General features: G+C 42.1%; 2 protein-coding genes across 6 annotated transcripts; one reads left to right on the top strand and one right to left on the bottom strand.

Annotated features, from left to right (window-relative positions):
* Positions 1–1946: 1946 nt before the first annotated feature.
* LOC142951892 (uncharacterized) lies at positions 1947–20862 on the bottom strand. 4 transcript variants are annotated; one of them, XR_012954617.1, is made up of 22 exons: positions 20731–20862; positions 19234–19324; positions 19051–19104; positions 18871–18951; positions 18686–18774; positions 18574–18610; positions 18133–18251; positions 15402–18005; positions 15144–15223; positions 14072–14198; positions 13919–13949; positions 11467–11537; positions 10932–11137; positions 10763–10850; positions 9719–9796; positions 9503–9543; positions 8902–8985; positions 7151–7208; positions 5087–5160; positions 4583–4640; positions 3081–3304; positions 1947–2201 (listed from the first exon to the last, which is right to left on the bottom strand). XR_012954617.1 is itself a non-coding variant. In XM_076093760.1 (21 exons), the coding sequence occupies exons 2-21, from the start codon at positions 19305–19307 to the stop codon at positions 2107–2109; spliced, it is 4149 nt and encodes a 1382-aa protein (XP_075949875.1). In that variant the 5' UTR covers positions 19308–19324; positions 20731–20862; the 3' UTR covers positions 1947–2106. The 4 variants fall into 4 exon arrangements, 2 of the variants coding, with proteins under 2 accessions (XP_075949875.1, XP_075949876.1); XR_012954618.1 differs by having other exon boundaries at positions 3081–3298; XM_076093760.1 differs by lacking the exon at positions 3081–3304.
* On the top strand, positions 20113–24944 carry becn1 (beclin 1, autophagy related). 2 transcript variants are annotated; one of them, XM_076093770.1, is made up of 12 exons: positions 20113–20241; positions 20575–20703; positions 20818–20882; positions 21613–21671; positions 21845–21935; positions 22085–22221; positions 22312–22506; positions 22604–22750; positions 22914–23063; positions 23176–23236; positions 23337–23479; positions 23975–24944. In XM_076093770.1, the coding sequence occupies exons 2-12, from the start codon at positions 20577–20579 to the stop codon at positions 24141–24143; spliced, it is 1344 nt and encodes a 447-aa protein (XP_075949885.1). In that variant the 5' UTR covers positions 20113–20241; positions 20575–20576; the 3' UTR covers positions 24144–24944. The 2 variants fall into 2 exon arrangements, with proteins under 2 accessions (XP_075949885.1, XP_075949884.1); XM_076093769.1 differs by having other exon boundaries at positions 20191–20348.
* The last annotated feature ends 114 nt before the right edge of the window (positions 24945–25058 follow it).

Raw genomic sequence — 25058 nt, 5'->3', positions numbered from 1 at the left:
CGTAGCTGCAGGAGCAATATGTTTTTCTGCAATATCGCCGCCCGTCAAACGCTCACTCATATCCACGTTGTTTCAATAGTTGTGTTTTTTTTTGCAGATATGATTTCCCCACAACATTAGCTCTGGTTTTTTGCATCGACCACAATCACCATTGTGCGGACCATAAGCACATCCTAAGGGATCTGGAGTGAGTGCTATAAGTAGAAACGTGCATTATTAAGGAGGTATGTTTTCCATATGCGTGGTCTACATACGTGATCTTGTTTGTCATGAATGTGAGAGAGAAAAAACCTGAAGTTATGAATGAAACACACTGACATTTACAGAATTTTTGAGAGCTTATTACTCTCTTACCCAGAGTGTGATGATACGATTAATACCACTCTCACATCTGTCTAATGTAAAGCTTGCAGACGGTTCGCTTAGCCGACTGTTCGGCTCACTGTCTCAAACCGGTTATATGAGGTCTGTAATTACAATAAGGTAAATACCTTCACATCACATTATGAACTGAGAAACCCTGATTTGGAGGTATAGCTCACTTTACACATGCTGGATGCTCTATATAGTTTAGAGAATAGTATGGATCCAAGAAGAAACTGACAGAAGGGATGGACTCAGAGAAGAAGTCGCAATTACAAATCCGTCTGCTACTTCTGCACCACGGACATGGATTCATCAATACACAGCACAGCTAATCTACTGATATTTCAGCGCCTTTGGTCTGTAATTTGCACAAGCCCCAGTCAGATAAAGGCTCAAAGAGTCGACAGGTTAACAGGGCATGTATTTCGGTCATTTTGCTAATAAGAGGGATGGCATCCCCTCTCAAATAGTCAACTGATTACATGAATCTTATACGAAGACGTTTGTTGAAAAGTCACATACACTTCGGTTTCAGTCTTTGTATGAATGTGGTCAGTGAAGTAGTGAATCACAAAAACAGAAAATAAATGTAAAAAAAAAAGTTACTGCTGCCCGTAAAAATACGCGATGAGGAGAATATTAACAGGCAGGAACAATAGCCTAAAAGGAGGTTTCATTCACTGAGTTGAAATTAAATTTGGTAATTTGAGTGCTTTGAAGATGGTTACAACATTAATCTGTTGAACTAAAACTTTAAATTGTACTTTAAATTTCAAACAGTACTATTAAAATAATAAAAAATAACTATTTTGAGAGGGATAATGGAAATAACCAGGATTTGTAGCCCTTATTTCAGCATCCTCACATTTTATCCAGGAAGGATTTCAATGTATTTTAAATAAGGTAAAATAATATTGATTATACCTTTGTCACAGACCTTTCACCTAAAAACCGCTGCACAAAAACAAGCGTTACAGCTGCATAATCTTCAACAGTGATGTTTTATTGCGACGTAACCTGAGACGCACAGATTTTCTTCTCACGGTAAAATGAAAGCATGAAGACGGCGCACACAGGCGGCTCACGCGGCCCATTCCTGCAAATCTCTTCTCTCCTATTCTATCCCCTCACAATGGCTGTTCAATAATTAAAGAGAACCGTGTGTGCAGAATATGTTGCCTTATTCAAGCCAATGTTCAGGAAGGCTACAGGCGTTCCGCCATGACCAGAAAGCTGGAATACAACAGGGATTTGCAAACAACAGTCGCGGAGCCACGAAACAAACAGCGGAAACACTGGAGAACAGGGACGACAAGAGCTTATTTAAATACATAACATCCGACAGGAGACATACAAGTAATACATACTGTAAATCTCTGTAACCCCAAAGGATGTCACGAGTCACGATTATAGCATTTCCATAAATACTCCAACTAACAATAAAGCTTATCTGTTATGTCCAGATTTGCTACATCGGGCACATTACGTTTTCTAATAAATATAGTTGTTGTGAGTTGCACTGATCGATGTATGTGGGCGATAAAGCATGTAAAACGAAGAAAAGACTCAATTTGAGCATCTTGTGTTGATTAAACTTTTTATACATCATGTCATGTAAACACAATACAAAGAGATTTGTAAAGAAAACCGATGGATGACAGTTTTAAATGTAGTGTTGGACATTAAAATACAGAAGTTGTAAAATGGGTCACGGCTGTAGCTGCACTTGGATCCCTCCGCTCATGTTGTGTACTTGTTGTAGTTTTGGAGGGTGTAGGTTGCCACGGTATCCAACAGCCAACCACGTGTCACGACAGTAGCGTGTCTAGAGAGACCTGTAAGGCAGAGCGTTTCTAGGTAAGTCTGTGTACAATGTAGAAACAATTGGAAGAAGTACACACAGATATGAAACACTAACCTGCATATTAAGAGCTTAAGACAAAATAAAAAATAATAATATTAACTAATATTAATGTCAAATTAAGCTATTTTTGTTTGCCTTTTTTAAATAATCATTTTTAATCAGTTAATCAACATTGCATTACTTTGTTTATTTTGTGTATTTTTGATATATTTGTCTGTATTTTATTTGTATTAGTATTATTATGTACATCTTTTTTTAAATTCTGTAAATTAAGGTTTTTATGCTGTTTGTATATAAATGATACTAACCGTTACACTTAAACATATAAACATGTACTTTATACCGTAGTTTAGATATTACATTCAAAACTGAGCCAGAAAGCACTTCAGTATTCTGAGTGATACAATATTCACGGTTTACTTAACAAAACAATCTTTGCTTATTCGATCCATTTAACTTTATTTTAGACACATATCAGACATATCATCACAGATCACACACATTTGAAAACATAAGCAGCGTATTCCTGTAAGGCATTAATAACCTGGACTGAAATGTCTTGTAAAACATAATCTGGAGCGTGTGCACACACATTTCCATTAGATCAGAGGATGGGAGAGAAGAAGAGAGAGATGTGTGCGATTTCAATCAATGGTGCAGAAGAAGAGGATAAAGAGGGAGAGAGGGGAGGGTAATGGACTACTCGATTACCTGGACTATGAGTGCCAGAGGACGTGGAAGAGGAAAAGCTGCTTTAAATATGCAGCAGTGTAAATTAGGATGCCAGGAGGAGGGAGGAGGGAGATTCAGAGCCACTTGCTCCCTCTCTGTTTTCAAACTCTCAACTCGCCTCGTGCCATGGCAGCGTCTTTCTTCTGTAGCCAACTTGTTTCGACATTTCCCCCAGCTCCGATCTGACATTTTCTCTTGGCCATTTTTTCTGCTGCCTAGGTTTCCTTCACACGCCCTCTTCCTGGCAAGTCACTCCCCTCGCTCTTTGTTGGGAACGGCAACCTGCCTCCTTTTGGCTGGCAGCGCCTGCTATTTCACCGTTCTGTCACTCTCCAACTGGTCCTCACGCAGCCACAAAATGCATTCAAATCAATGTACTAAGGGGCAGGCAGGTGCACAGACATGCACAGAATGTCTACGCTTATGGGGACCGTCCATTCATTGCGGCGTATCCAGATCAGAAAACTGACCTTCAACTATTTTTAATTAGTCACAAATACTGAAAACTGAGTTTAGTCCCTGTTGTGTATTCACATATTTACTGCCTTGCCCTTAAAAGCCTTTCCTAAATAAGAGGTCTACATTCTAATAATCCTGTTGATAATGAGGAGGACCACAGTGTTTTCACACACCAGAAAAATAAATTAAATAAGATATAATGTGGTTATGGGGACGAATGGATAAAGAATTTCTATATTTAAGTTAGAAAAATAAATCATTTAAATTTCAGCCTGGAGCTTCACCTTTCTCAAATGTTGTCAAAAGATGTTGTTGCTAATGGTTGTTAAAAACATGACAAGAGCGTATTAGCCATCAGCATTTACAACCTAATGAATGGCGGCTGGTTAGCATTGGCTAGCTAGCTGTGATAGGTAGCACACCCTTTTTCCAAGTTATTCTTATACCCGTCGCCACATCATGTCAAATCTTAAGTTAAGTGTTCGTTTCATGTTTAAAAAAAACTACACGTTTTTTAATGGAACCAACTGGAGCTAGCTAACTTAGTTGGCTAACTCCAGTTTGCCATTTGCTTACCCTCCTTTTCTTAAAAGGACACTCTTGCTGGGTCGAGCAGAAGGTTTTCAATTAATCTTCTTGCTTGCATTAAATCAGTTAAAATAGCCTCCGCTTGGTTTCTTTGTTGATGACGCTTCAAAGTGTCCAAATACAGGAAAACAATAGACTTAGTGGCTGAAAACTGTCTTTGCATTGACATCATGTCTTCTCAATACTGACTTAGCATAACATATGCTTAACATATGCTAGCGGCATAGCGGCTAACGCCTAACGGACAATTGAAAATGTTAAGACTATGATGAGAAAACAACTAAAATGTACTAAGGTTGTATGATATATTGGTATACTGTCCATCACAATCAATTCCTGTCTGACTCTGTGTAGGTCTGTGCTCGTACCAGCCTTAAAACCAGAGGTGAAGCCATGTAGGAAATATTCAATCAGCTGCTGCTGTCAGTCTAATCTCCATCTTTATGAACTCTGTATGAGTGTCTGCATGCATGCCTGTGTGTGCGTGTGTGTGTGAGAAAGACAGATTGAATGAGAATTACTATGATTGAAAGTGTGTGGAAGCAGAAGATGAAAATGTAATTTTAGACTCACTGCTGTCTGTGGACGACGACTCTGATCCAGACTGTACGATGACGAGCTGATGAGAGATCTGCACAACAAGACAAAGGAAATTATCCCGAATATAAAATTACAAATTAGCAACAAGTAGAACATATAGATTTAAAAGGCAGCCAAAGTGGAAATAAATGATATTTTCACACCTGCCTGTTAAATTATGTATTAGCAACATGCAATATCGTGCTTTAAACCTGCTGGTTTGAGGGTTGTTAATACGGATGCAGTGGTTATTGGATGTGGGGATTTCAGCATTAGTCAATCTTTGTTATAAATAGTGTGACACTTTAATAAATAAATAAAACCCAGTAGGCAAATAATAGACATTATGGAGGCTGCAGCTTTGTGAGTCAAAGAATTGTTCAGGGGCTGCAAACTCTCAAATATCACTGATCTGATTTTACAACAAGCATCCCTGCTTTTCAGCATTTTTGAGAAGGATGCGGACCAACGTGAAGACCCAATAAGTGACCCGCTTACCTGTTTACCGTCGAGGAGAAGTGGATCTTTGACTACAGCTGCTCCACAGAGCTCCACCATCCACTCCAGTTCATCTAGAATAAACACAAACAAACACAAAGTTGGCTGTAAATGTTGAGTGTTTTGGTAAAACCAAGGTTGATAAAGGTATGTCGGTCACACCTAAATCTCTCTACACCACCTTTAAACCAGAGAGGATGCAGAGCGAGCGGACTCATTTCAAGCCTCCTTTGATCGGAGACATGGAAAACGGATCAATACTCAAGTCTGCACTCAAATCAATAACTCACTCCATCTGTCAACACGCCTTTAACTTGTATTTCCACATACATCAGATACATCAGATCATAAAGACAAATGTAAAAAAGAAAAACATCAACAGCTTCTACGGATGTACTGACATTGAGTCCTAAATCAACATTTGAATGCTGCTCCGCTTTTTCTTTGGTTTGTTTTTTTGCATTTCAATTAATTCCATTTAAATCACTTAATCAGTTAATCCGATGAATAACTTTTTGAGGACTTGTATTTTAGAATAAGACAACAGACACTGAAAGCTTCATTTTAAAACCTCAATAAAAAGCTTCATACCTGAAAAAAAACAACAACATTTCACACACAACCTTAACAGCTTCCCTTGTTTGTTACCTTGAACACGAGAAACACTCGTGTCAGGAAAACCTCAATCCACTTGCAGTGTAAGCTTTAGGTAACCTCATCATTCACCATACACAAACAATTCAATAATGGATGGAATCCTGTTGGGCTGAAGACAACAGACTCCACCATCATGTCTGTGCCATGTAGGAGAAAGTCTTTAAAACTCCACACGCTAGCTAGCAGATGTCGGCCCATTAGCAAAGCTTCATCGATTCAGCAGGCAGCGGGAGGATGCAGCAGAAGCACTTTAAGAGCCCCAGGAAGAAGGAAACCAAGGAATGCTGCCTTGTGGTTTTTTTTTTAAGCAATGTGCCTCCTGAGACCTTCACCCATGATCTATCTGTCCATTCATTCATGTTGGAAGGGGAAAGCAAAAAGCACTTTGAAGGAAGGGCAGCCAAACTCCTCTCTACCTTCAACTTGGAGGTCATTAACGGTTTGAATCATTAGGGCCGAAACAGGCCGACCGGGATATTTACACCGGTTTTAGAAGATGAGAACAGCAAAAAGTACTTTTGCCACAACTGAAGGCTCATTTCCACCCTGAAAATGTCTTACACAACTCAAAAGTGGTGTATTCAATCCACCCACACTCTCGTCATTGTTCTCCCGTGCCAAAAATGACAGCTTGGGTTAAAAAAAGTGAACGTTTCAAGCTGCGTCAGTCAAAACCTCTGTGAGCTACCGTAACTTTTTCTTTTTGTTGTTATTTTTTTCTACCCGTTCTCTTTTAAAGCAAGGCGGGTGTCTGTCTGTCAGAGGCCTGCAGGACACAGACATCAAGAAAAGTGAATAAGTGCGGTTGAGCAAAGCAATTCTTGATTTGAGAAAAAGAGAACGGTGCAAACAGCATGACGGCAGCTGAAAAAGGCAACAATGCCATGAGAATATACCCAGATTTTTGCAGTCTTTTTCCCTTTGAAAGCGTATACAAGTGAAAGTGTAGAGTGTACATTCAAACATTATCTAGGTGCTGCAACTCATGTGGTGCTTGAGTGCTGTGTTTCTCAGACAAACAAACAAAGATTGTGCAACATGGGGACAACAAATACAAGTAATTAGAGATGCCTATAAAGTGTATGACAGATATTGTGCAATATATCTGACTTTATCTTAGCTAGTCTCTCATTACAGACAATGTGTGGTATTAAAACTGACCCGTACGATATACTTTATTGTAAGTGACAATAAAAACAAGTCTACTAACACTGCATCGAGGAAGAGTAGGCAGCAAAGATAACGAGGAACTCTGCTAGTCTGCAGTTATGACGCTGTAATAGTGTTACACGTTCTAATATTGTCATGATAATATTAATACATATAAAACTAGTTTGCATGTCACGTCTGAGCCTCTGGGCCTTGTAGAGTACACAGAAAACGTGTCATGTTGCCGATGTGATTTACCTGTTGTCATGTCTGTAAAAGGCCCTTGGAAGCAGACGTTGTAGCCCTTCATGAGCAACTGAAGAGAGAAAGAAGTCACAAGTTTAGAAATGAAAAACGACCTACTGTGAGATGTCCGGAAACAAAATGTCTACAGTCGAGGAAACGAGGACATTGATTCAGGGAATTTAACCTTCGGACAGCGTTCAATAACACCGTTTGTGAACAGCTGTAACGAACACTGGTTACACTGGTTACACTGGTTACACTGGTATTCCTCACTTATTGTGCAAACAAGCTGCTGTGGCTGTAATACTGTAAATTCAGGGATAACTTGAACAGAAAAAAAGCGAACAAAAGCCATCTTACCAAGGTAATATCACGCTTTAAGCATATAAAGAACTACGCCCTGACCAACACCGGGAGCGCAACGTTTTATTGCACTCGGGGTCAATAAACTCGGAACGGTAAACGTGAAATTGCTTCCTTGAACCATTTTAACTACAGAAAGGAAATGTGAGACTCACATCCCGGGCTCGTAGGCGGCGCGTGGCTGGATGGAAGAGTTTGAGAAATAAATGTCCAAGCTGCTGGAGAGAGAAATACTCATTTCTCACAGCTCCCTGTCCGTCCACAGTAATCATGAGCCCGAGGGGCTCGGTGAGATGAAAAAGTGCTTCTGTTCCAGATTTTTAATTTAGACAACACCTAATGTCCTTCAGGAGGTATTAGTGTGTGTGATGTGATAACTTGCAAACCCTACACACATATTTATAAACATGTTCACTCGAGAGTTTCTTCGGCTGATTTCCTGCACATCAACATTCTGGCGACAGACTCAAGGAGTCCCGGCACTCCATTTAATCTGTTAGTCTGTTAGTCACGGTGGTGCCGGTGACAGAAAGCGAGTATGAACGGGACAATCTGTCCGGCTCCATCGAGAGTGCCGGCGCTGCGTTGAAGCCGCTTAAATAAGCCTGAAATGACTAGCTAATTCAATTAGCGGACGTTCTTCAAAGGCAGCGATACGGCCAACATGACATCGAGCCATTTCTAATTTTCCCCGTCAGTGGCAACAGAGCCGGTCCTGCTGGCCGCACACCGAGAGGAAAATGAGCTTTTACAACAGGGCCCGTGCTAAGAGGCTGGTGCAATAGGAAGAAACGGGTTCAAGTGCCGGTTGTTATTGGGACACTTTATGTGATTTTCTCCATTGAGTGAGGCTGCTCTTTGAGGTCGGACACAGTGTTTTCACAAACTACAAGGATGTTGTTGTTCTTTCTTTCTTTGAATCAGGTGTTTGTGTGTTAAGAAAATCAACCGGTTTCAAATCAGTCGCTTCTTTAGGAGCACAAATGACTGTTGTTGACATGTTTCAGGTGATGAGTGTTTGGCTTCATCAGATCTCTGTCTACAGTTTGTAGTGTGTTGTTAAGATGCTGATAGAACGGACCTGATGAAGCACAGTAGCTTTAATACAAAATAAATTTAACTCAAGGATGATTCTTTTTCTGAATTTAAAATGGGATTCTTAGTAATTTAGTCATAAATATTCAATGTTATGGATAAATACTTACAGTAACAAAATCATATTTTATTGTATTACTTTTAATTGTCACTTTAATGTGCCAGTATCTAGTAACACAGCTGAAGGTGAAAGAAAAGAGCCTCTGTGATTTCTTAAGGACTGACTTTAGCTTCCACCTGCGGGGGCCGTTTAGATGGAATAAACACAGAATAATAGCCGATCTGTTGGTTTGTAAGGCGCTCACGTTATTGTCTTCACTGGTACGAGCTCTCATGGGGCCCTGGTGGTCGGGTCCATTCACCACGTCGCCTCTCACTTCAAAGACGCTCTGTTGGAAAAGCAAAACGACTTCAGTACGTGAACCTCACTCACAGCGGTATGAAGCCTTTATTATTCATATTATCTCTCTTCTCATAAAAAGGACAGATTGAAAGCTAAAAGGACTGATTGAAAGCTAAAGTAATTAGATTTATCTTAAGGGTGAAATACGCTCCCGAGAGTCCGCTGAACATTCTTCAGTTTGACAGAGTTCCTCTCATAATTGTATGGAGTCCACCTCTACATTCACTATATGATGCATAAAAGAATGCTTAAAAACTGTCCTGGATTGACGGAGAAATGGTTTGAAATGAATGGAGGTGCTAAACAAAGCTTGGCAGAGGGTTGTACTTGCATAGCACAGAAACAGATGGAGGGATTAGTAATGCAAGTGGATGACAAATAATCTTTGAGGTATCACAACGAACCGCATGCAGAGATTCATCACGCAGCCTTAATTCGACATGGAGACATACAGAGATAACGGGAAGTCACCGGTGCACAAACTCGGAGGCAGACGAACGTACCTCATCTAAGAGTTCCTTTTGTCTGAAGCACTCTGAAATCCCTGCGGAGAGGAAAAAAAAAAAAAAAACGTTGAGCTTTTTGTCAGGAACACAAACATTATTCTGGTGGCTACTGTATTGTGTAACGCTCCTTTTATTCCAGCCCATCCCTCGGCATCATGCGGTTCTGTATTTAGCGTAATTGTTGTACACACGTCAGTGATCTGTGGGACTTACACTGGAAGCTCACCACCCACTTCCTGCCTGCGATGCCGAGGAAGTACTTCAGTGTGCGCTCGCACACCAGTTGCTCATCTGCCAGAGAGAAGAAACAAGATATGTGAATAGAGCACATGTGCACACATAAACACATCTGGATTTGACACGTTTAATGTAACGTTTAGGTATAATTTGAATACACAGCTCTTTTAAACGGCATCAAGTCTAAGAAGGAGAATATCTTCATAGAGACAAATCCCGGTCAGTCAGCAGGGTCAGAAGTTATTCTTCCTTCAAGAAATATAGTGATTATCCATCGATTTGCATTCCAAGTGCTCGTTATCGATGCGCCTTAAACATAACTTAATTTCAAGTGATTGTTTTTAATACTAATGGTTGGTATGGGACACCTCTTGCTCCGTTCCGACCTTTAACCGTAAAAGATCAAGAGTCCCAGCGTTCCCACTTTTTAGTTACCCAGGAAGCAGCTGGCATGAAAATAAGGCTTCTTAAAACAGTGACAGTTAATGTGCTGCTTTGGAGACAGCGAGCTCTGGAATTAAATATAATCTATCAGAGAGGGTAATTAGCAACAAGCGGATGAATGGAGGAGAGGGTGCGTGGGTGAGGGAGAAACGGAGAGCTTATCTTTTTAGGAGTGCTTTAAAAAGATGCACAAAACCAGCTGGAACTACGTATAAAAAAGAAAACGTACTTCTGGAAATGCAAATGTTCCTGCTCAGGAAATTATTGAAAAACAGGTCCTTTAAAGAAGGTAAAGTGGATTTTCCAACAGCAGCTTTAATTGTTCTAGTGTGCATCAAGCCAAGTTCAAGTTTCGCAGGTGATTGGACCTTTCTCGCACACTTCTGCTGTTGCATCACCACCTGTTGGACTGTCCGTCGCCCCCTCTATTCCGGCACTGCCAATGCTCCTAAATGTAGTGCATGTGTGAATGGTGAAAATCACTAGCGGTGCCTGAAAGGTTACTCATTTACCGGGAACTATGTGTGAAAGAGGCTACAGTGCACACCAACACTTCCTGCTTGTGAGCATTCTCACCTGTGTGCATTATGATATGGGTCACCTCCGGGGTCACCTTAGAAGCCACGCGGGCACCAGCGCGCTTGGCAAATCTTTTGACCATTATCTAAAGAGACAAAGTGGTTAGAGTATCCTGCTATAGAGCACCAAATAGACACACTCATTGATTAGATTGCTGAATGGGCACCTGTTCATTGGGGTCTAATCCAGACGACACTAGCACCATCTTGGTTTTACTCCTGTCTCTCGGAGGAGTGGTATTTTCTTTGTCTTCTTGCCCGTCTGATGGTGAAGCGCTGTTTTCTAAGGTTTTGGCAGCTGAACTAGGGCAGGGTGTCTTGGAGGCTTCGGTGCCTTTCACGCCCGGCCCCGGGTGTGCGGAGCTCTGCACGGCTGAAGACAGAGAGAAAAACAAACAAATAAAAAGAAAGAGTCAGCAACAGTTAGACTGATCAGACCTATATTGGGTATCTTTATACAAACACATTTTTGTCACACAGAGCTTAACCTTCATTAAGCACACAGTCAGGCTACAATGCACCAGACAAATCACATAAACTCTGCTGAACTCAGTCCAAACCTGAGAAGCAATAAAGAGCTCCTCTCTCCAAGTGGCAGTTGCCAAATAGACTTCTATAGTTCGCAGTAGTCTAAAAACAACGTCTCTGTCTTCTGCTCACGTGCTTCTGGACATGCATTTAATCCTTCACCGGTAGCCTTACCCATCTCGGCCATGCTGCCGCGCTCCGACGGTCTTGTGCTCGGCTCTCGCTCTACTTCTGGAGCAGCTTCTCTGCAGGAGACATGGACATTTACTAATTTGAGTGCAGGCTGGAAGTCAGGAAGTATTGGCACAGTGACACACGGTTAATAATATTTGAAATAAAACAATCACTATATGGTTAAAATGCTGACTCTCTTCTTTAATTTAAAGTTGTTTGCGTCCACAACGCAACGGATGAACAGAAATTCATCGTCTCTCAGTTTTAGGGCAGAGAACAGTTCAAAAGGAAGATTTGCAAATCCTTTGCAGTCAATCATTGTCTAAAGTCTTCGACCCAAAAAACTTGAGCAAATACTCTGACTGGCTGAATCCATAATGACTTGCTGCTTCTTTCGGGAGCCTTTCTGCCTACAGTGTCTTCTTTAGTGAGTGAAAAAACACTTTGATTCATTTCGAGTGACTGACTGAGCTGATCAATAACATTACACCGCTTGGCAGTAAAAACAAAAGAAACCCGGGTTGTCTTGTCTGTGTGTTAAGGGTCGTTACTGTGTCTATCTGCAGTCTCCCCGAGATAACTCCTCCTGGGATTGACTTACTTCAACCCAAACCTTTTCCTCAACCTAAGCAAGTAGTCTTATGTGCCTAAACCGAACCGCAACCATTTCGAGGGGCATATCACGTAGTCGGCGTTTCCTGTTGTACTGTACACCCGCAGAAAGACCTGCCTGCATTATACTGCTGTCCTAAAACAAGTGGATTATGTTCCCTAAAGCTGAGCAGCAGCAATATAAACCTATAGCCATTGTTTCATTTCTAATCAAACATGCTGGATTAGAGCCAAAAAAAAAAAAAAAAAACAGACAACACTGTCCTCACACTCTCTGACTGCACTGCACAGTTGTATTTGGTAGAAAGATGTAAATGTAGGATCAGAACTCGGTACGGGCAGAAACTCAATATCCAGTTATTTGTAGATTACAAGACATTTTATAACTCATGCTAACAAAGTTTTGGAAGTTCCCCTCCTTTGTTTCGTTACGCAGGAGCTGACTGCTGGCTGCGTGCCTGCATTTAAGTTACCTGCACCAAAGTGATAATGGCTCACTGAATACTTGTCATATACAGTGCCAAAAAATTCTGTCCAATTTCACCAGTGCTCTCATGGAGTATTTACTTTTTAATTTAGAACTTTTACAGCTAAAGCCCTCCTTGTTTACATATCTCCCTCCCTCCCTCCCTCCCGCCTGGAAGACAGCACTTAGAACCCTGCGAGGCGAGAGGCTGGTAGAGGAGCAGTCAAGCGGGAGAGATAAATTACTGTGGCGACACAAGTTTCCCTCTAAGTGCTCTAAATGACATATAAGATGCAGTCAGTAATGACTTTTTTATTCTCCACAGCGTAAACAGATTCTGGGTTCATTAGTGAGATTATCCACCTGTCCTCTTGAGATGCATCACCCTCTGAGAACCAGACTAGTGACACACACACACACACACACACACACTAACCCGCTAACTTTCTCCTTCAGTTACAGATTGAAAGAGACCAATTACATGCCACTTGCCCCAGTTATTGTTCTGCTTAATGTGGCGGCATTGAAAGATGGCTCAATTTAAAATGTATTAACAATGTATACAATCCTCTGAGGAGAGAAACACAACACACTGGTGCAGGTTATCTTTAATTAGAGTTGTTATCAAAGGCAGGTATCGTCTCTGCTGATCACTTAACTGACCTAGTGACCGAAAACTAACCGGCTGTAGCTCCATATATAAATGGATATGTGGGTGTTATTGATCTTTCCATCTGAAGCTCTGCCAGAAAGTGAAGAAGTGTATTTCCCAGAAGGTCGAACTATTGTTTTAAACTCGCACATACTTTGTAGGCACTGATAATTACCACGAATACAAAACCGAAGCCCACGAAAGGACCAGAAGGATCACAAATGATGACAAATCATTTACAAAGACCATACGGTCAGACAGATGAATACGGACAATTCACAAACGATTACCATGTGGTTTCAAACTGTTCCTGAGAATCATGTCGCTGTTATAGCATCGGCTCCTCGAATCATTTTCTGCAAACAATGACGTCATGTTGGGAGGCACGTTTTTAATGTTTGATAGGAAATAAGGCAGCATTTACTTATAGTGGTACTGTGGTTATGAATTATGTTTCGGCAGAGATAAAGCAATGAAGCTCAAATAAAGCACACGTATGTATTATTGTATGTACTGTGTTTTGTACTTGTTTTCTTGCTCACAATGTTGTGTGTTGATGACGGGTTCTTATGTTTCTTTAACTATTTTTCAGCGTTTTTTTATATTGAGAATGTATTCAAAGCCAAACAAATGAAACGGTTCATTTCTAAATTGACTACAATAAAACATTTTATTCATGAAGAGATGATTGTAGAGCTATAGGTCTGCCAGGTTTCACTTACCGGTCTGATCCTTGGAGGAGTCTGTGAGCGTCTGTGGACACAAAACAATCATCAGCTCTCAATGTTTACACAAAACTAATACTAAACTAACTCAAAAGAAAGACTAATTGTGTGAGCTCTAAAGAAACCATTTCACATTTCTGATCTGCACACCTGCGGTTCGTCTGCTCTGATTGGCTCGTTCTTTGGCAGGACTGTCTTCTTTCTCCTGCAGCACCTCCGACACCAGAGCCATCATCTTCTCCAGCCTCACCAGCTCCTTCTGCATCTCTATCTTTTGCTGAAAGAGGAGAAAGTAGAACATCTTATAATAACACGAGTCACACACTTTAATCACATAAGGGGGGGAATAAGAGGAAAAGGAAAGGACACACACGCTCGCTGCAATGTGTCAAGCTAAGAGGAGGGACCGACACTCAGCCAGCGGTTCATTATTGGAAGGGAATGAGTGCTTTTTCAGCCAGGCAGCACTTAGTGAGGACAACGCATGTCGGAATAAGAGAGCGAGAAGGTGATTGTATAATATTTAAGATAAACGAAGGGCGATTAAAAGGCAAAGGAGAGAAGTGACAACAGCTTTTCCACCTGGTGCTGGTTTGTAACAACAGGGTCTGTTAGCTTAGACGTGTGTTTCAACGCTTCGCTGGACTAAGACTTTGAATTTCATCCTTTAAGTTGACAGCGCTAAGTGCATCGATTAAACAGACAATAATACCAAACCTCTGTAGTCTCAAATGTGTGTAATCCTGGGCCCTGTGCTAAACCCCAGGGGCGTTGAAACTTCCACTCGCAGTCAAAGACGGTCGACGGATAAAAGTGAACGCGCTGGAAGATGGATGAGGTAGAAAACAAGAATCATCTTCTAAGCGGCATTTCCTCTAACCTAAATGAAATGCAATTTAGAAAGCTGCTGAGGGGGACATTTTTCACAGAGCGAGGTAGTCCGTCATCCGGGGCTGACAGCTGGGTTTTTTGGGGAAAGTGTCGGGGTCGCCCTCTATGGGGCGTGACGTGACAGTGCACAGTGCGACCAGGTTAATGCCGAACAAGCAACAACTAGACGGACTTAAAAAACGCTCCGTGTTTGAATTAAGGGAAACTTTCCGTCAGGAATCAAAGCTTGTTCATGCACGGACTTCGTTGCTCGTTTACAATAGAGGATGTTTTTCACACAGCATACTGTGAAAGAAAGAAAAAAGGGATCGAGAGCATAAATCCTATTTACCTGTGTAACAAGGACTTCGCTTGAAAATTGTGATGATTCGAATTGTGAGGAAACGCTGACGTCATTCACTGGGACATTACCTGCAGAGAGGGAATAATCAAACTGCTTGGTGTTCTGAGATTTAGGTTTTTCTGTTCCACAATACACAAATTAGAAGAGTGGGAGGCAACAGGAGCAAGCACTTCTTGTATTGTGCATCTCAGCAGGCTGCAAAGCTTAAAAATTAAAATGATTTTTGGTGACTGAGAATCAACTTACATTCCTCTGGCGTGCCAAACAGGTCTACAGACCCCTGGCTGGAATTAACACAGTCGGGGCTGGGGCACTGTTGTGCTCCACCGGCTGTATCACCCTCACCGGAGTCTCCCTGATCCTTTGTCACAGCAGGAAGAGGAGGAGGAGATGTTCTGAAGATTTCTGTCAAAGTTGGTAATCCCTCTTCACTGCAGTCCGACTCGTATGAAGACTCGAGCCTCCTCGCCCTGGTCCTCTTCCTGGGCACGTCTCTGACGGAGGAATGGGAGCTCGGCTCTCCGCTGCCGTGGCTGTACGACGCTGCTTCGCGCACAATCTGTACCACTGGTACTCCGAGGCCGTCGGGAGTTAAAGAACACTCCGCATTTAAAAAATGTTCAGCGCCGTCTCCTATCTCCTTCCCTTTGCCAGCATCTCTCACGGAGCAGTCCCGCTGATCCTCCGTCGTTTGAGAATACTTTGAGGGTTCGTGTCGCTCCTCGTGTTCCACGGCTCTGAAGCAGAGGCCAGAATCGAACACACGAGGACTCTCGATATCACGCTTTGACACTTTATTAGGAGGGAGGGCACTACTGACACAGTTACCACCAGCGCTGTCTTGACCTGAACAACTGTCAGGGATTGAGGCTTCCACCACCACTGGATTAGGTTTCTCAATAACTAGCTTTCTTGTGTGGACGGGTGAGTTAGAAGGGGAGATAAAATCACTCCAAGATGAGTTCTCAGTGTCTCTTAACGCCTCTTGGTTGGTGATTTCAGGTACCTTTGTGTAAATCTGACTTTTTGTAGATCCAACACCAGAACAAACTCGCTGGTTCCCCTCTGCCTCGGCACCCGGCAGGTTTTCTTCGTCTAAACCACGGCTTCTTTTCACATTTGGACGGCCGAGAAGGAAAGATTTTCTCTTAGTGGCTTTGAAGCTCTTGAGCAGCTGCTCCGTGTCCACTTCACTGTCATTCTTATCCTCCTCATCAGCACATTGTGCCTGTTGAGTATTGTTTTGGTCGTCACCTTCAAGCGTTGGCTCTACCACAGCTGTCGCTGGACTCGCGGAGCTCGGGACCACAGCGACACGACACGCAGCGTTAGCTTCAGACAACGCTTCAGCATCTGGCACTTCAGCGATGGACTCTTCAACAGCTTCCGTTGGACTCAAATAAGATGCTCTCTCGTCAGACTCCATGTTTTCTATTTCTTCCAACTCTTGATCAAAAATACATCCGTTTCTCTCAGCCACCCGTGTCATGTCTTCATTCTGAGGAGATGCCTGATCGTCCAATGCTCCACCTTTAGCTTCCTCGGGTTGCTTTGCAACACTGCCGTCTTTTTCCGCTTTATTGGCTTTCGAGTTTGCTTTCTTGTGACCCTCTTGGACTTCCTCAGTGAAGAGCTGAAGTCTCCTACTTCTCCTGGTGCTTTTCATGAGAGGGACTTCTTGGTCTTTGCTGCTCGGGTAATTCTCAATATGAACTTGGACTTCTTCTGACCTCGGTCTAGCCTTAGGACTAGTTTCTCCATTTTTAACTCCGACCAGAACGAGAGGTTTCGACACTCTAGCAGGCTTGCCTTTTTCTGACCTCATGCTTTTACTTTTCCTCTTCTCAGTTTTCCTTTGCTCAGCACTTTCTGACTTGGCCTTAGCTTGCTCTTGCAAATCACTGTCGACCTGCTGCAGCGTGTTACGTGTCCTTCTATTTGACTTCCTGTCTGGTAGCTGTTGTCCAATATCCAACGCAGGACATGGAACATCATCATTGCCATCAATTTTGTCCCTTTCTGGCATGTTGTTCAACTCTTCCCCGTATTTGTCTTCATCATCCGTCTGTTTTGCTTTTGTGACAATGTCACTGCTAGTGTTATTTACTTCTTCTATCCCTTGTTGCTCTTCCTCCATATCGCTTTTATCTTCAGAGCTCGTCTTCTTGACAAAATCAGCCGGAGTGAGAGTGTTCTTCTTCTTCTTCCTTGTTTTGGAGGTGATTCGTGTTTCTTTGGTTGTTGGTGTTTGGATAAAAACATGAAGTGGAGGAGAGATGGTGGTCCTGTTGCCCCTTCTCTCTCGTTTGTAGACGGCACCAAACACCTGCTCTTCAAGGGCTTTAGCGCGTTCCTCTCTCTTAGGATTCACCTGACTGTTGTGTATTTTGATATCTATAGTTGAAGCGGAGGAACAGCTGTCAGAATCGTCCGTGTCTTCGTTGGGTTTCTCTAACTCGAGACTTCCTTCAGTTGGAACCTTCATGAGCCACTCGGCGACTTTCTGGAGACTCTTCTTCTGTTTTTCCTCCAGAATCTTGTCGGGCTCCGAATCCTTTTTCTGCTTCTTCCTTGAGGACTTTCTTAAAGGTTGGTGTTCGGTCTCGTCTGGAATTAATGATGAAGGAAGGGAGGCTTTCTCCGATTTGCGGAATCTTATTTTGCCTCTCGTTTTGTGTGTTGACGTTTCCACAACTTCTGACATCTCTGTTTCCACTGGTTCCAAATGATCCATAGGGCTGTGCATTTTCGTTGGTGGGGCCTCACCAAGCCCGCTGTCCAGGCCTTCAATTTCTGTCGTCATAGGACTTGTGTCTTCAAGTCCCATCAGTTTTGCAAATCCATTCTGGGCTAAAAAAAAGGAACGGGAAAATGACCAATAATTAACCTTTTGGAAGACAACACACTTTAAAAATGAACACAACTAGCTTTTAAATAAAGGTAAATCTGCCATACATAATACGCCTCATGATTTTACCTGCTATAGTCGAGGAGTGAGACCTTAAAGGATCATCATTGTCGACATTTTCCACGTTGTCAGGTGTATCTACGGATGACTTATCGGGACAACGTTCAGTAGCTTCAGCATCTGTGACTCTGGATCGAGCAAAATACAAGAGAGAACAAGATGAGCTAATATTATGAATAAATTAGCATTTGTGTTATGCCTGGCCTAGTATGTATTTGAAGGTCTGTATTCTATTCTTTGTCTGAAGAAGAGCTGGGCGTTCGAAACATCACTTGGTGGTAATCAAATATAATTTCACGAGAGCATTCTCTAGTGTGCGGACTCCATTTATACGTCCTCTGTCCAGCGCCTACTATTTATCGTCTGGATGTGCGTTCTTTTTCGTTAACATATTTTTTTTAATTTGGGTTATTTCAAGTGACAGACAAGTTAAATGTTCAAATGTCTTACCCCAGTGGTGCTTTCTGTTGGGACATTCCAGTGAAGTCTGAAACAATAAAGGTATTGTTATTAGAAAATGTAATGTAAGTTCATTTTAAAGAAGTCTGTGATTTACTCTTACAGTTGGTGCCGGTGTCATGTTCATATGCCTGTATCATGTCCTGTAGTCCTGCAACAAGTCTCTGAAACCCAGGACTCTCCTGCAAGCTCCTGTAGAAGTAAAAAAATACACACATCTTATGATGATGAGTTAGTATTAAAAAATGATTACGGTTATAGTGTCATGTTTGTTTTGTTTTATCCAACCTTTTGGTTACTTTGGTTTTACACACTGGACAGTCAGCCTTGTTGTTTTTGGTGTTGTCCAAAAGTTTCATCATACAAAATCTGGGGGGGAAAAAAACACAAATATTGTTTGTGAGTTCTTGAAAAAATGTTTTCTTAAATATCAGTTGACAAAATGAGGAGTAATCAAACATTGCTTACTTGCAAAACTGATGGTCACACTTAGTAGAAACAGGTTCAGTCATTAAATCCAAGCTACACGTGAAAGAGAGTATGAAGTCAGTAAAAAACAGTTTAACAAGACGACAAACCTAATCTTTTAATCCACCAAAAAGTGTGCAGAAGAATGTGCTTATTATACTTCTTGGTCAGCATGACACTCACCATATGGGACACTGCAGCGTCTCCCAAAGGACTGAAATACCCTTCCTCACATCGGTGGTCGTTGGGGTTTTCATGGTGATTTTTTTAAAAGCTACAAATGAAACATCAGAGCACATTAAGAGGCTGTAAACACACTGCCAATGCTAGGAAAACATATACACTCAAGTGTGACTGGACCTAATGGTCAACACACCTGAACAGGTGAAATATATATATGAATACCGGATTAAGGTGTTTTTGCTATGGTTATATTTGCAGTACAACGTTACTAACAGCAAACATGTGATTAAGCACAATATTCCAGTGAGAAGTCAGAATTAACACTCAGTGGTAATATTCGGTAAGTACATTGTGCTGTTATAAAGACTGTTTAATGTTCATGTATATGGTGTCAGAAGCTGAACTACGCAGCTAAGATAGTCTAAACATTAGACTGGCTAACGTTACGTCAGCTGCTATGATGTTTTTGGGAGGTTTTACTACTATAACCTGCATTCCTGACTTTCTGAGATTAAGACAATCAACACGAATAGTTCAGCAGAACAATATGTGACTCAAAGAGTAGATAACCATCTTTGAAATAGCCCTCGTTGCAAATAACAATAATAATCCACATTTACCTTGTTTTCTTACAGTTTGGAGTTATCAACACAGCAAGCAGCCACTTCAGTTTTCCCGCAACTATCGTCTTCTTCTGATTTTGTTTAACTGTGTTTTGAGCTATTGGTACAGCGCCGCCGACTGGGCCGGAAGGTGAACTACACACTGCATAGAAGTGTCCCCACCAAAAATGATCTTTCATGATCCAGGCTTAATAAATAATAGCTTTAATTGTCATGTATGAAAAAAATAATATTTCAACGTGACTTTGTGGTCAATATCAATCATTAATATCAATATCTTCTTAATTTGTACGGTCTTTCGAGGTGACTTGTGACTTTCACGCTTTTAATCTGACGTCACATCCGCCGTAAACAACAACAAGGAAGTGGAAAGAGAAGTCCTGAGGTGCAAAATGCAACAGTCACGCTAAATATATTAGAAGTGATTTTCTAATTTTAAACGCCAGCAAATCAGGATTATTGTGCAATAGTTTTCGTTTTTCACAAGTGACAGTGAGTCCATGTTATGTTTGTGCACCGTCGATGTTACACACAAGCTAGCTGCTAAGCTAACGTCAGCTAGCCAGCTGCCTCGCAGTTTAGACAAACAGCTAACGTTAACTAACAAGAAAGCTACAATCTGTGACGTTAACTTTTAAATAGAGACGTTGGCGGTCAAACTGTCATTAGTACTTATCACTACATGTTCGCTATTTACAGAGTGTTTTTCTTCTTGTAGCGATGGAGGGCTCCAAGTCGTCGAGCACAATCATGCAGGTCAGCTTCGTGTGTCAGCGGTGCTGTCAGCCGCTTAAACTGGACACATCTTTCAATGTGCTCGATCGGGTCACAATCCAGGAACTCATTGGTATGTATACCCAGGAGAATGACTCACCGGTGCAGTAAAATGTAACGTTTGGGAGATGACGTGTAGTGGCGTTCAAACTGCTCCATCTGACATGAATCCATCTCTCCTCCTCAGCTCCGCTGGTCACAGTGACTCCAAGCAAACAGGCTGACAGCACTGAGGGAGAGACAGCACCAGAGGTTGGTACAGCAGAATATATATATATATATATGTGTGTGTAGTAGTAGTATTCTGTCAGGATATTTTCAGCACAAGATTACACTGACTGTGACTGCAAATACCTGGAATTCATGTGTGCGAATGTGTTGAGCAACTACTGTCACCATCAACCCATCATTCTAGTTCAGTAACCCCTATATCTGCTCTCTATAGGCATATGAAAGATAAGATAAGATATACTTTATTGTCCCGCAGGGAAATTTGTCTTGGGCTCCAAGCCGCTGCATCACACAATACACTTGCCAGCATCACAATCCACATGCACGCACGGAAGTTGTGTGATAAGTTGTGAGATGAAACAGTGACGTAAGGGGAACTGATATTTTGACTGTGGCAAAGTTACATATGGGCCAAATTATAACTACAGCAATCTTAAATAATTTATGATTAAGTGTTATGGTTTGGTAATACTGGATTATTCTGCCAATTAGCAAAAACATATGTAAATTAAATGACTAAAAAGTTACAGCATATTTTAAAGAAACCAGCACTAAAGCTTGTTAAGTAATTGTTTGTACTTCAGCTATACAGTAAACTGATGAGATTGAATAACACCACTAACTTTTTATTCTCTATCAGAAAAATCCAATCTGCAAGACTTTTAGAAGACCAATGCAATCCATTATTTCAATTAAGTTAAAATATTTTATTAGCAAGCATAAGTGTCTCACAATTATATTTTCCTTCCAGGAGACCTTTGTAGAAAACAAGCAAGGTGGAGTGTCAAGAAAATACATCCCTCCCGCACGGTGAGCACTCAACTCTTTTCATTCCAAAATTTAAAGTGAATACTGATTTTAATTTATATGTGTTGATTATCTCCTGGTTGTTATGTTCCTCTGTCAAATGAGCTGTGGGTAGACTTGCAAATGCAGCATATCCAGCAGCAACGTTGACTGAACCACTTAATCCTGCTCTACAGGATGATGTCAACAGAGAGCGCCAACAGCTTCACACTGATTGGAGAAGCATCGGATGGTGGCACCATGGAAAATCTTAGCCGTAGGCTGAAGGTAAAGTCTACTTTCACTTTGCTGAAAAATGTTAATTCCATTATGTCAGTTTTCTCTGCTCATACGATTTTGGCAAGAATAGCAGACAAGTAGGCTGTTGACGAAGCAGTTTGTTGAAGTGGACTCATTGAAACTCTGATCCCACCCAGGTGACCAGCGACCTGTTTGACATCATGTCGGGCCAGACAGACGTGGACCACCCGCTGTGTGAGGAATGTACCGACACCCTGCTTGATCACCTGGACACGCAGCTCAACATCACGGAGAACGAATGCCAGAATTACAAGTGAGCTGGTGCACAGCAAATATTCAAAACGCCTACTTATAAGCAGTAAGTGTGTGTGTAATGACACGCTGTATGTGAATGTGTTTTCAGGCAGTGCCTGGAGCTGCTGTCACACCTGCAGGTGGAGGGAGAGGAGACCCTGCTGGCAGAGCTGCATCAGCTGAAGCAGGAGGAGGATGCTCTGGTCCAGGAGCTGGAGACAGTGGAGGAGCAGAGGGCTGCTGTGGCCCAGGACCTGAGCCAGAGCAGGGTCCACTCTCAGCAGCTGGACACAGAGGAGCTACAGTGAGTGACCCAAGGGTTTGTGTATCAAAATGTGACAGTGCTACAAATGAGACCGCAGCTAACAGCTCAGTCTCTTTCCACTGCTTCGTGCCAAAAGGTACCAGAAGGAGTACAGCGAGTTTAAACGGCAACAGCTGGAGCTGGATGATGAGCTGAAGAGTGTCGAGAACCAGATGCGTTACTGCCAGATTCAGCTAGATCGCCTGAAAAAGACCAATGTCTTCAACGCCACATTTCACATCTGGTAATGCCACGCACACACAAAAATGTTGTCGTGCATGCTAAGAACAAACAATTGTGTTTTTCTGTCAACCAATCAACCATGACTCAGCAAATATTTAATATGGGCCTCCGGGACAGAGTCAATGCCCATTGACTGAGAATTGTTTATCTCTGTTCTCGTCCAGGCACAGCGGCCAGTTTGGAACCATAAACAACTTCCGTCTGGGTCGACTTCCCAGCGTCCCGGTGGAGTGGAATGAGATCAACGCGGCCTGGGGGCAGACGGTGCTGCTGCTGCACGCTCTGGCCAACAAAATGGGGCTGCGCTTCCAGAGGTGCACATTGTTGTCTGTTTTATTTGACCACAGTTGTTCACAATCAAGGTTTATTACAAATACTCTGCAAGTCAATGCAAAAATGAAGCTCAAATAGCACTTCTCTCTTCAGATATCGTCTTGTCCCGTACGGAAACCACTCATACTTAGAGTCCCTGACAGACAAGTCCAAGGTAATACATACAGTGGTTTCAAACACAGCTCTCCCATCATTTAAAAAAAACTCCTCCAGGCTCCAATTCTGCCCTTTCTTTCTGTCTTGTGTTTGTCCAGGAACTTCCCCTGTACTGCTCAGGTGGCCTGAGGTTCTTCTGGGACAATAAGTTCGACCACGCCATGGTGGCCTTCCTGGACTGTGTCCAGCAGTTCAAAGAGGAGGTGGAAAAAGGAGACACTGGCTTCTGCCTTCCATACAGGTCAGATACCCGCAGACCAGCACGATGTGCACATTCTGAAAATACAATTTAAGTGTGCAAGCTGTAAATATTCATGAAGTTTGAAAGCACATTCTAAACCATTACCGTGATTTATTCTAGCCGGAGAATTGTCTGCTTTGATTATGCTATTGTGGCAAATAAGGGACATTTGGGAAAGCTTTGGCTATAAAACCGCTTTAATTATTAAAGCATGGCCTCCAGTACAGCATGAACAAAAACACTTCCGTAACTAGCCTTATAAAGCTCACAGTATCAACAGTCAAATCTCACCGAGTCCAGTTGAGAAATGGACAGTACACCTACTCTGCCCTGGTGCTTCACACACATTGAAGCCTACACACTGGGGAAACATCACACCAAATCCATTCTTTTAACAAGCTGAACAGCAGAGAGACCGGCCTGGTGGCCCGAAACCTTCCGAAACTCAACATCTGTCAAACTGAAAGAAGTTATTGTTTTATTTCCGTGTCTCAGGATGGATGTGGAGAAGGGCAAGATCGAGGACACCGGTGGCAGCGGCGGCTCCTACTCCATCAAAACGCAATTCAACTCTGAGGAGCAGTGGACCAAAGCGCTCAAGTTCATGCTCACCAACCTGAAGTGGGGACTGGCCTGGGTCACGTCACAGTTCTACAACAGATAAGACTTTCTGGACAATGCGTCGCGATGTTGCGTATGCTCCTCTGATGGATGGATTTCGTGTGAATCTTATTACTTACTTGGCCAAAGGAAAATAATAAGTGGTTTTGTGTGTACCATTTTTGCAAGTCTTTTCAGTACAAAAGAAGCATGAAGCAATGTTGTAGATCTTCAGTCCAGATTGTCTGTGTTTTTACGTGTTACAAAGACGGGATAATTTGTATTTGTATATAAATTGGCGGCCCACTTTGGAAACATGAAAGACGGGCCCGGTTTGTTGTCACGTCTCCCTTAGCGAGCAGAGTGAGATAACTACATGTTATTGCAAATGGAAGTCTCTTTATTTCTTTTTCTGGCTTTTTCTAAAGCGCTGACGTTGCATCAAGACAACCTCACACGTCTTCAGACTAGAATGTAATTTAAAAGAAATCTCCACCAAATTCACTTCTAACCACTTTGTGAAGTTCTGCGGTTGTGCTGCACACCTTTGAAATCACTAACTTTCTTCAGTGAGAAAAATGTTTTTGTCAATGTCCCAATTGCATGAGCTGTAAGAGAGCATTGTAATAGACCAACACTGTGTAGTATTCAACAAGAGTGTCAGTATTTTATTCACCTCGAATGCAGTCATCTCGTTTGCCACTTGCGTACATACGTTGCAGGTTAACTGTTGTTTTTGGAGGTACACTGATACAGCTCCTTTGTGTTCGTACTCTGCACCACAACGTTAAATGTGTCCTTTAGATACGATGGATACTTTTAATGGTGGGATTTGAGTAAATAAAACATTTCATGCTGTGAAAAAGGGTCTGGTGTGGAAAGTTTTTTTTATAGATTAAATGCATTTGATACAATGTAATTGCTAACATCGAAACACACTCAAACTACGTAACGGTATACCAATGGCAACAGCATGAAT

The sequence above is a fragment of the Anarhichas minor genome, unplaced genomic scaffold (assembly GCF_050575085.1).
Source record: "Anarhichas minor isolate MPS153535 unplaced genomic scaffold, ASM5057508v1 ptg000017l, whole genome shotgun sequence".
Lineage (NCBI taxonomy): Eukaryota > Metazoa > Chordata > Actinopteri > Perciformes > Anarhichadidae > Anarhichas > Anarhichas minor.
This window is presented reverse-complemented; position numbering and strand designations above follow the sequence as displayed.

Bases quoted from the DNA above. Each gene is read 5' to 3' on its own strand.
- LOC142951892 (XM_076093760.1), bottom strand. From the start codon at position 19,307: ATGAAAACCCCAACGACCACCGATGTGAGGAAGGGTATTTCAGTCCTT. The intron at 18,252-18,573 runs GTAAGACATTTG...TGCTCGATCCAG, and splicing joins CAACAGAAAGCACCACTGGG to AGTCACAGATGCTGAAGCTA. The intron at 14,199-15,143 runs GTAAATAGGATT...CTCCTCTTTCAG, and splicing joins GCGAAGTCCTTGTTACACAG to CAAAAGATAGAGATGCAGAA.
- becn1 (XM_076093770.1), top strand. From the start codon at position 20,577: ATGGAGGGCTCCAAGTCGTCGAGCACAATCATGCAGGTCAGCTTCGTG. The intron at 21,936-22,084 runs GTAAAGTCTACT...GATCCCACCCAG, and splicing joins ATCTTAGCCGTAGGCTGAAG to GTGACCAGCGACCTGTTTGA. The intron at 22,507-22,603 runs GTGAGTGACCCA...TCGTGCCAAAAG, and splicing joins CTGGACACAGAGGAGCTACA to GTACCAGAAGGAGTACAGCG.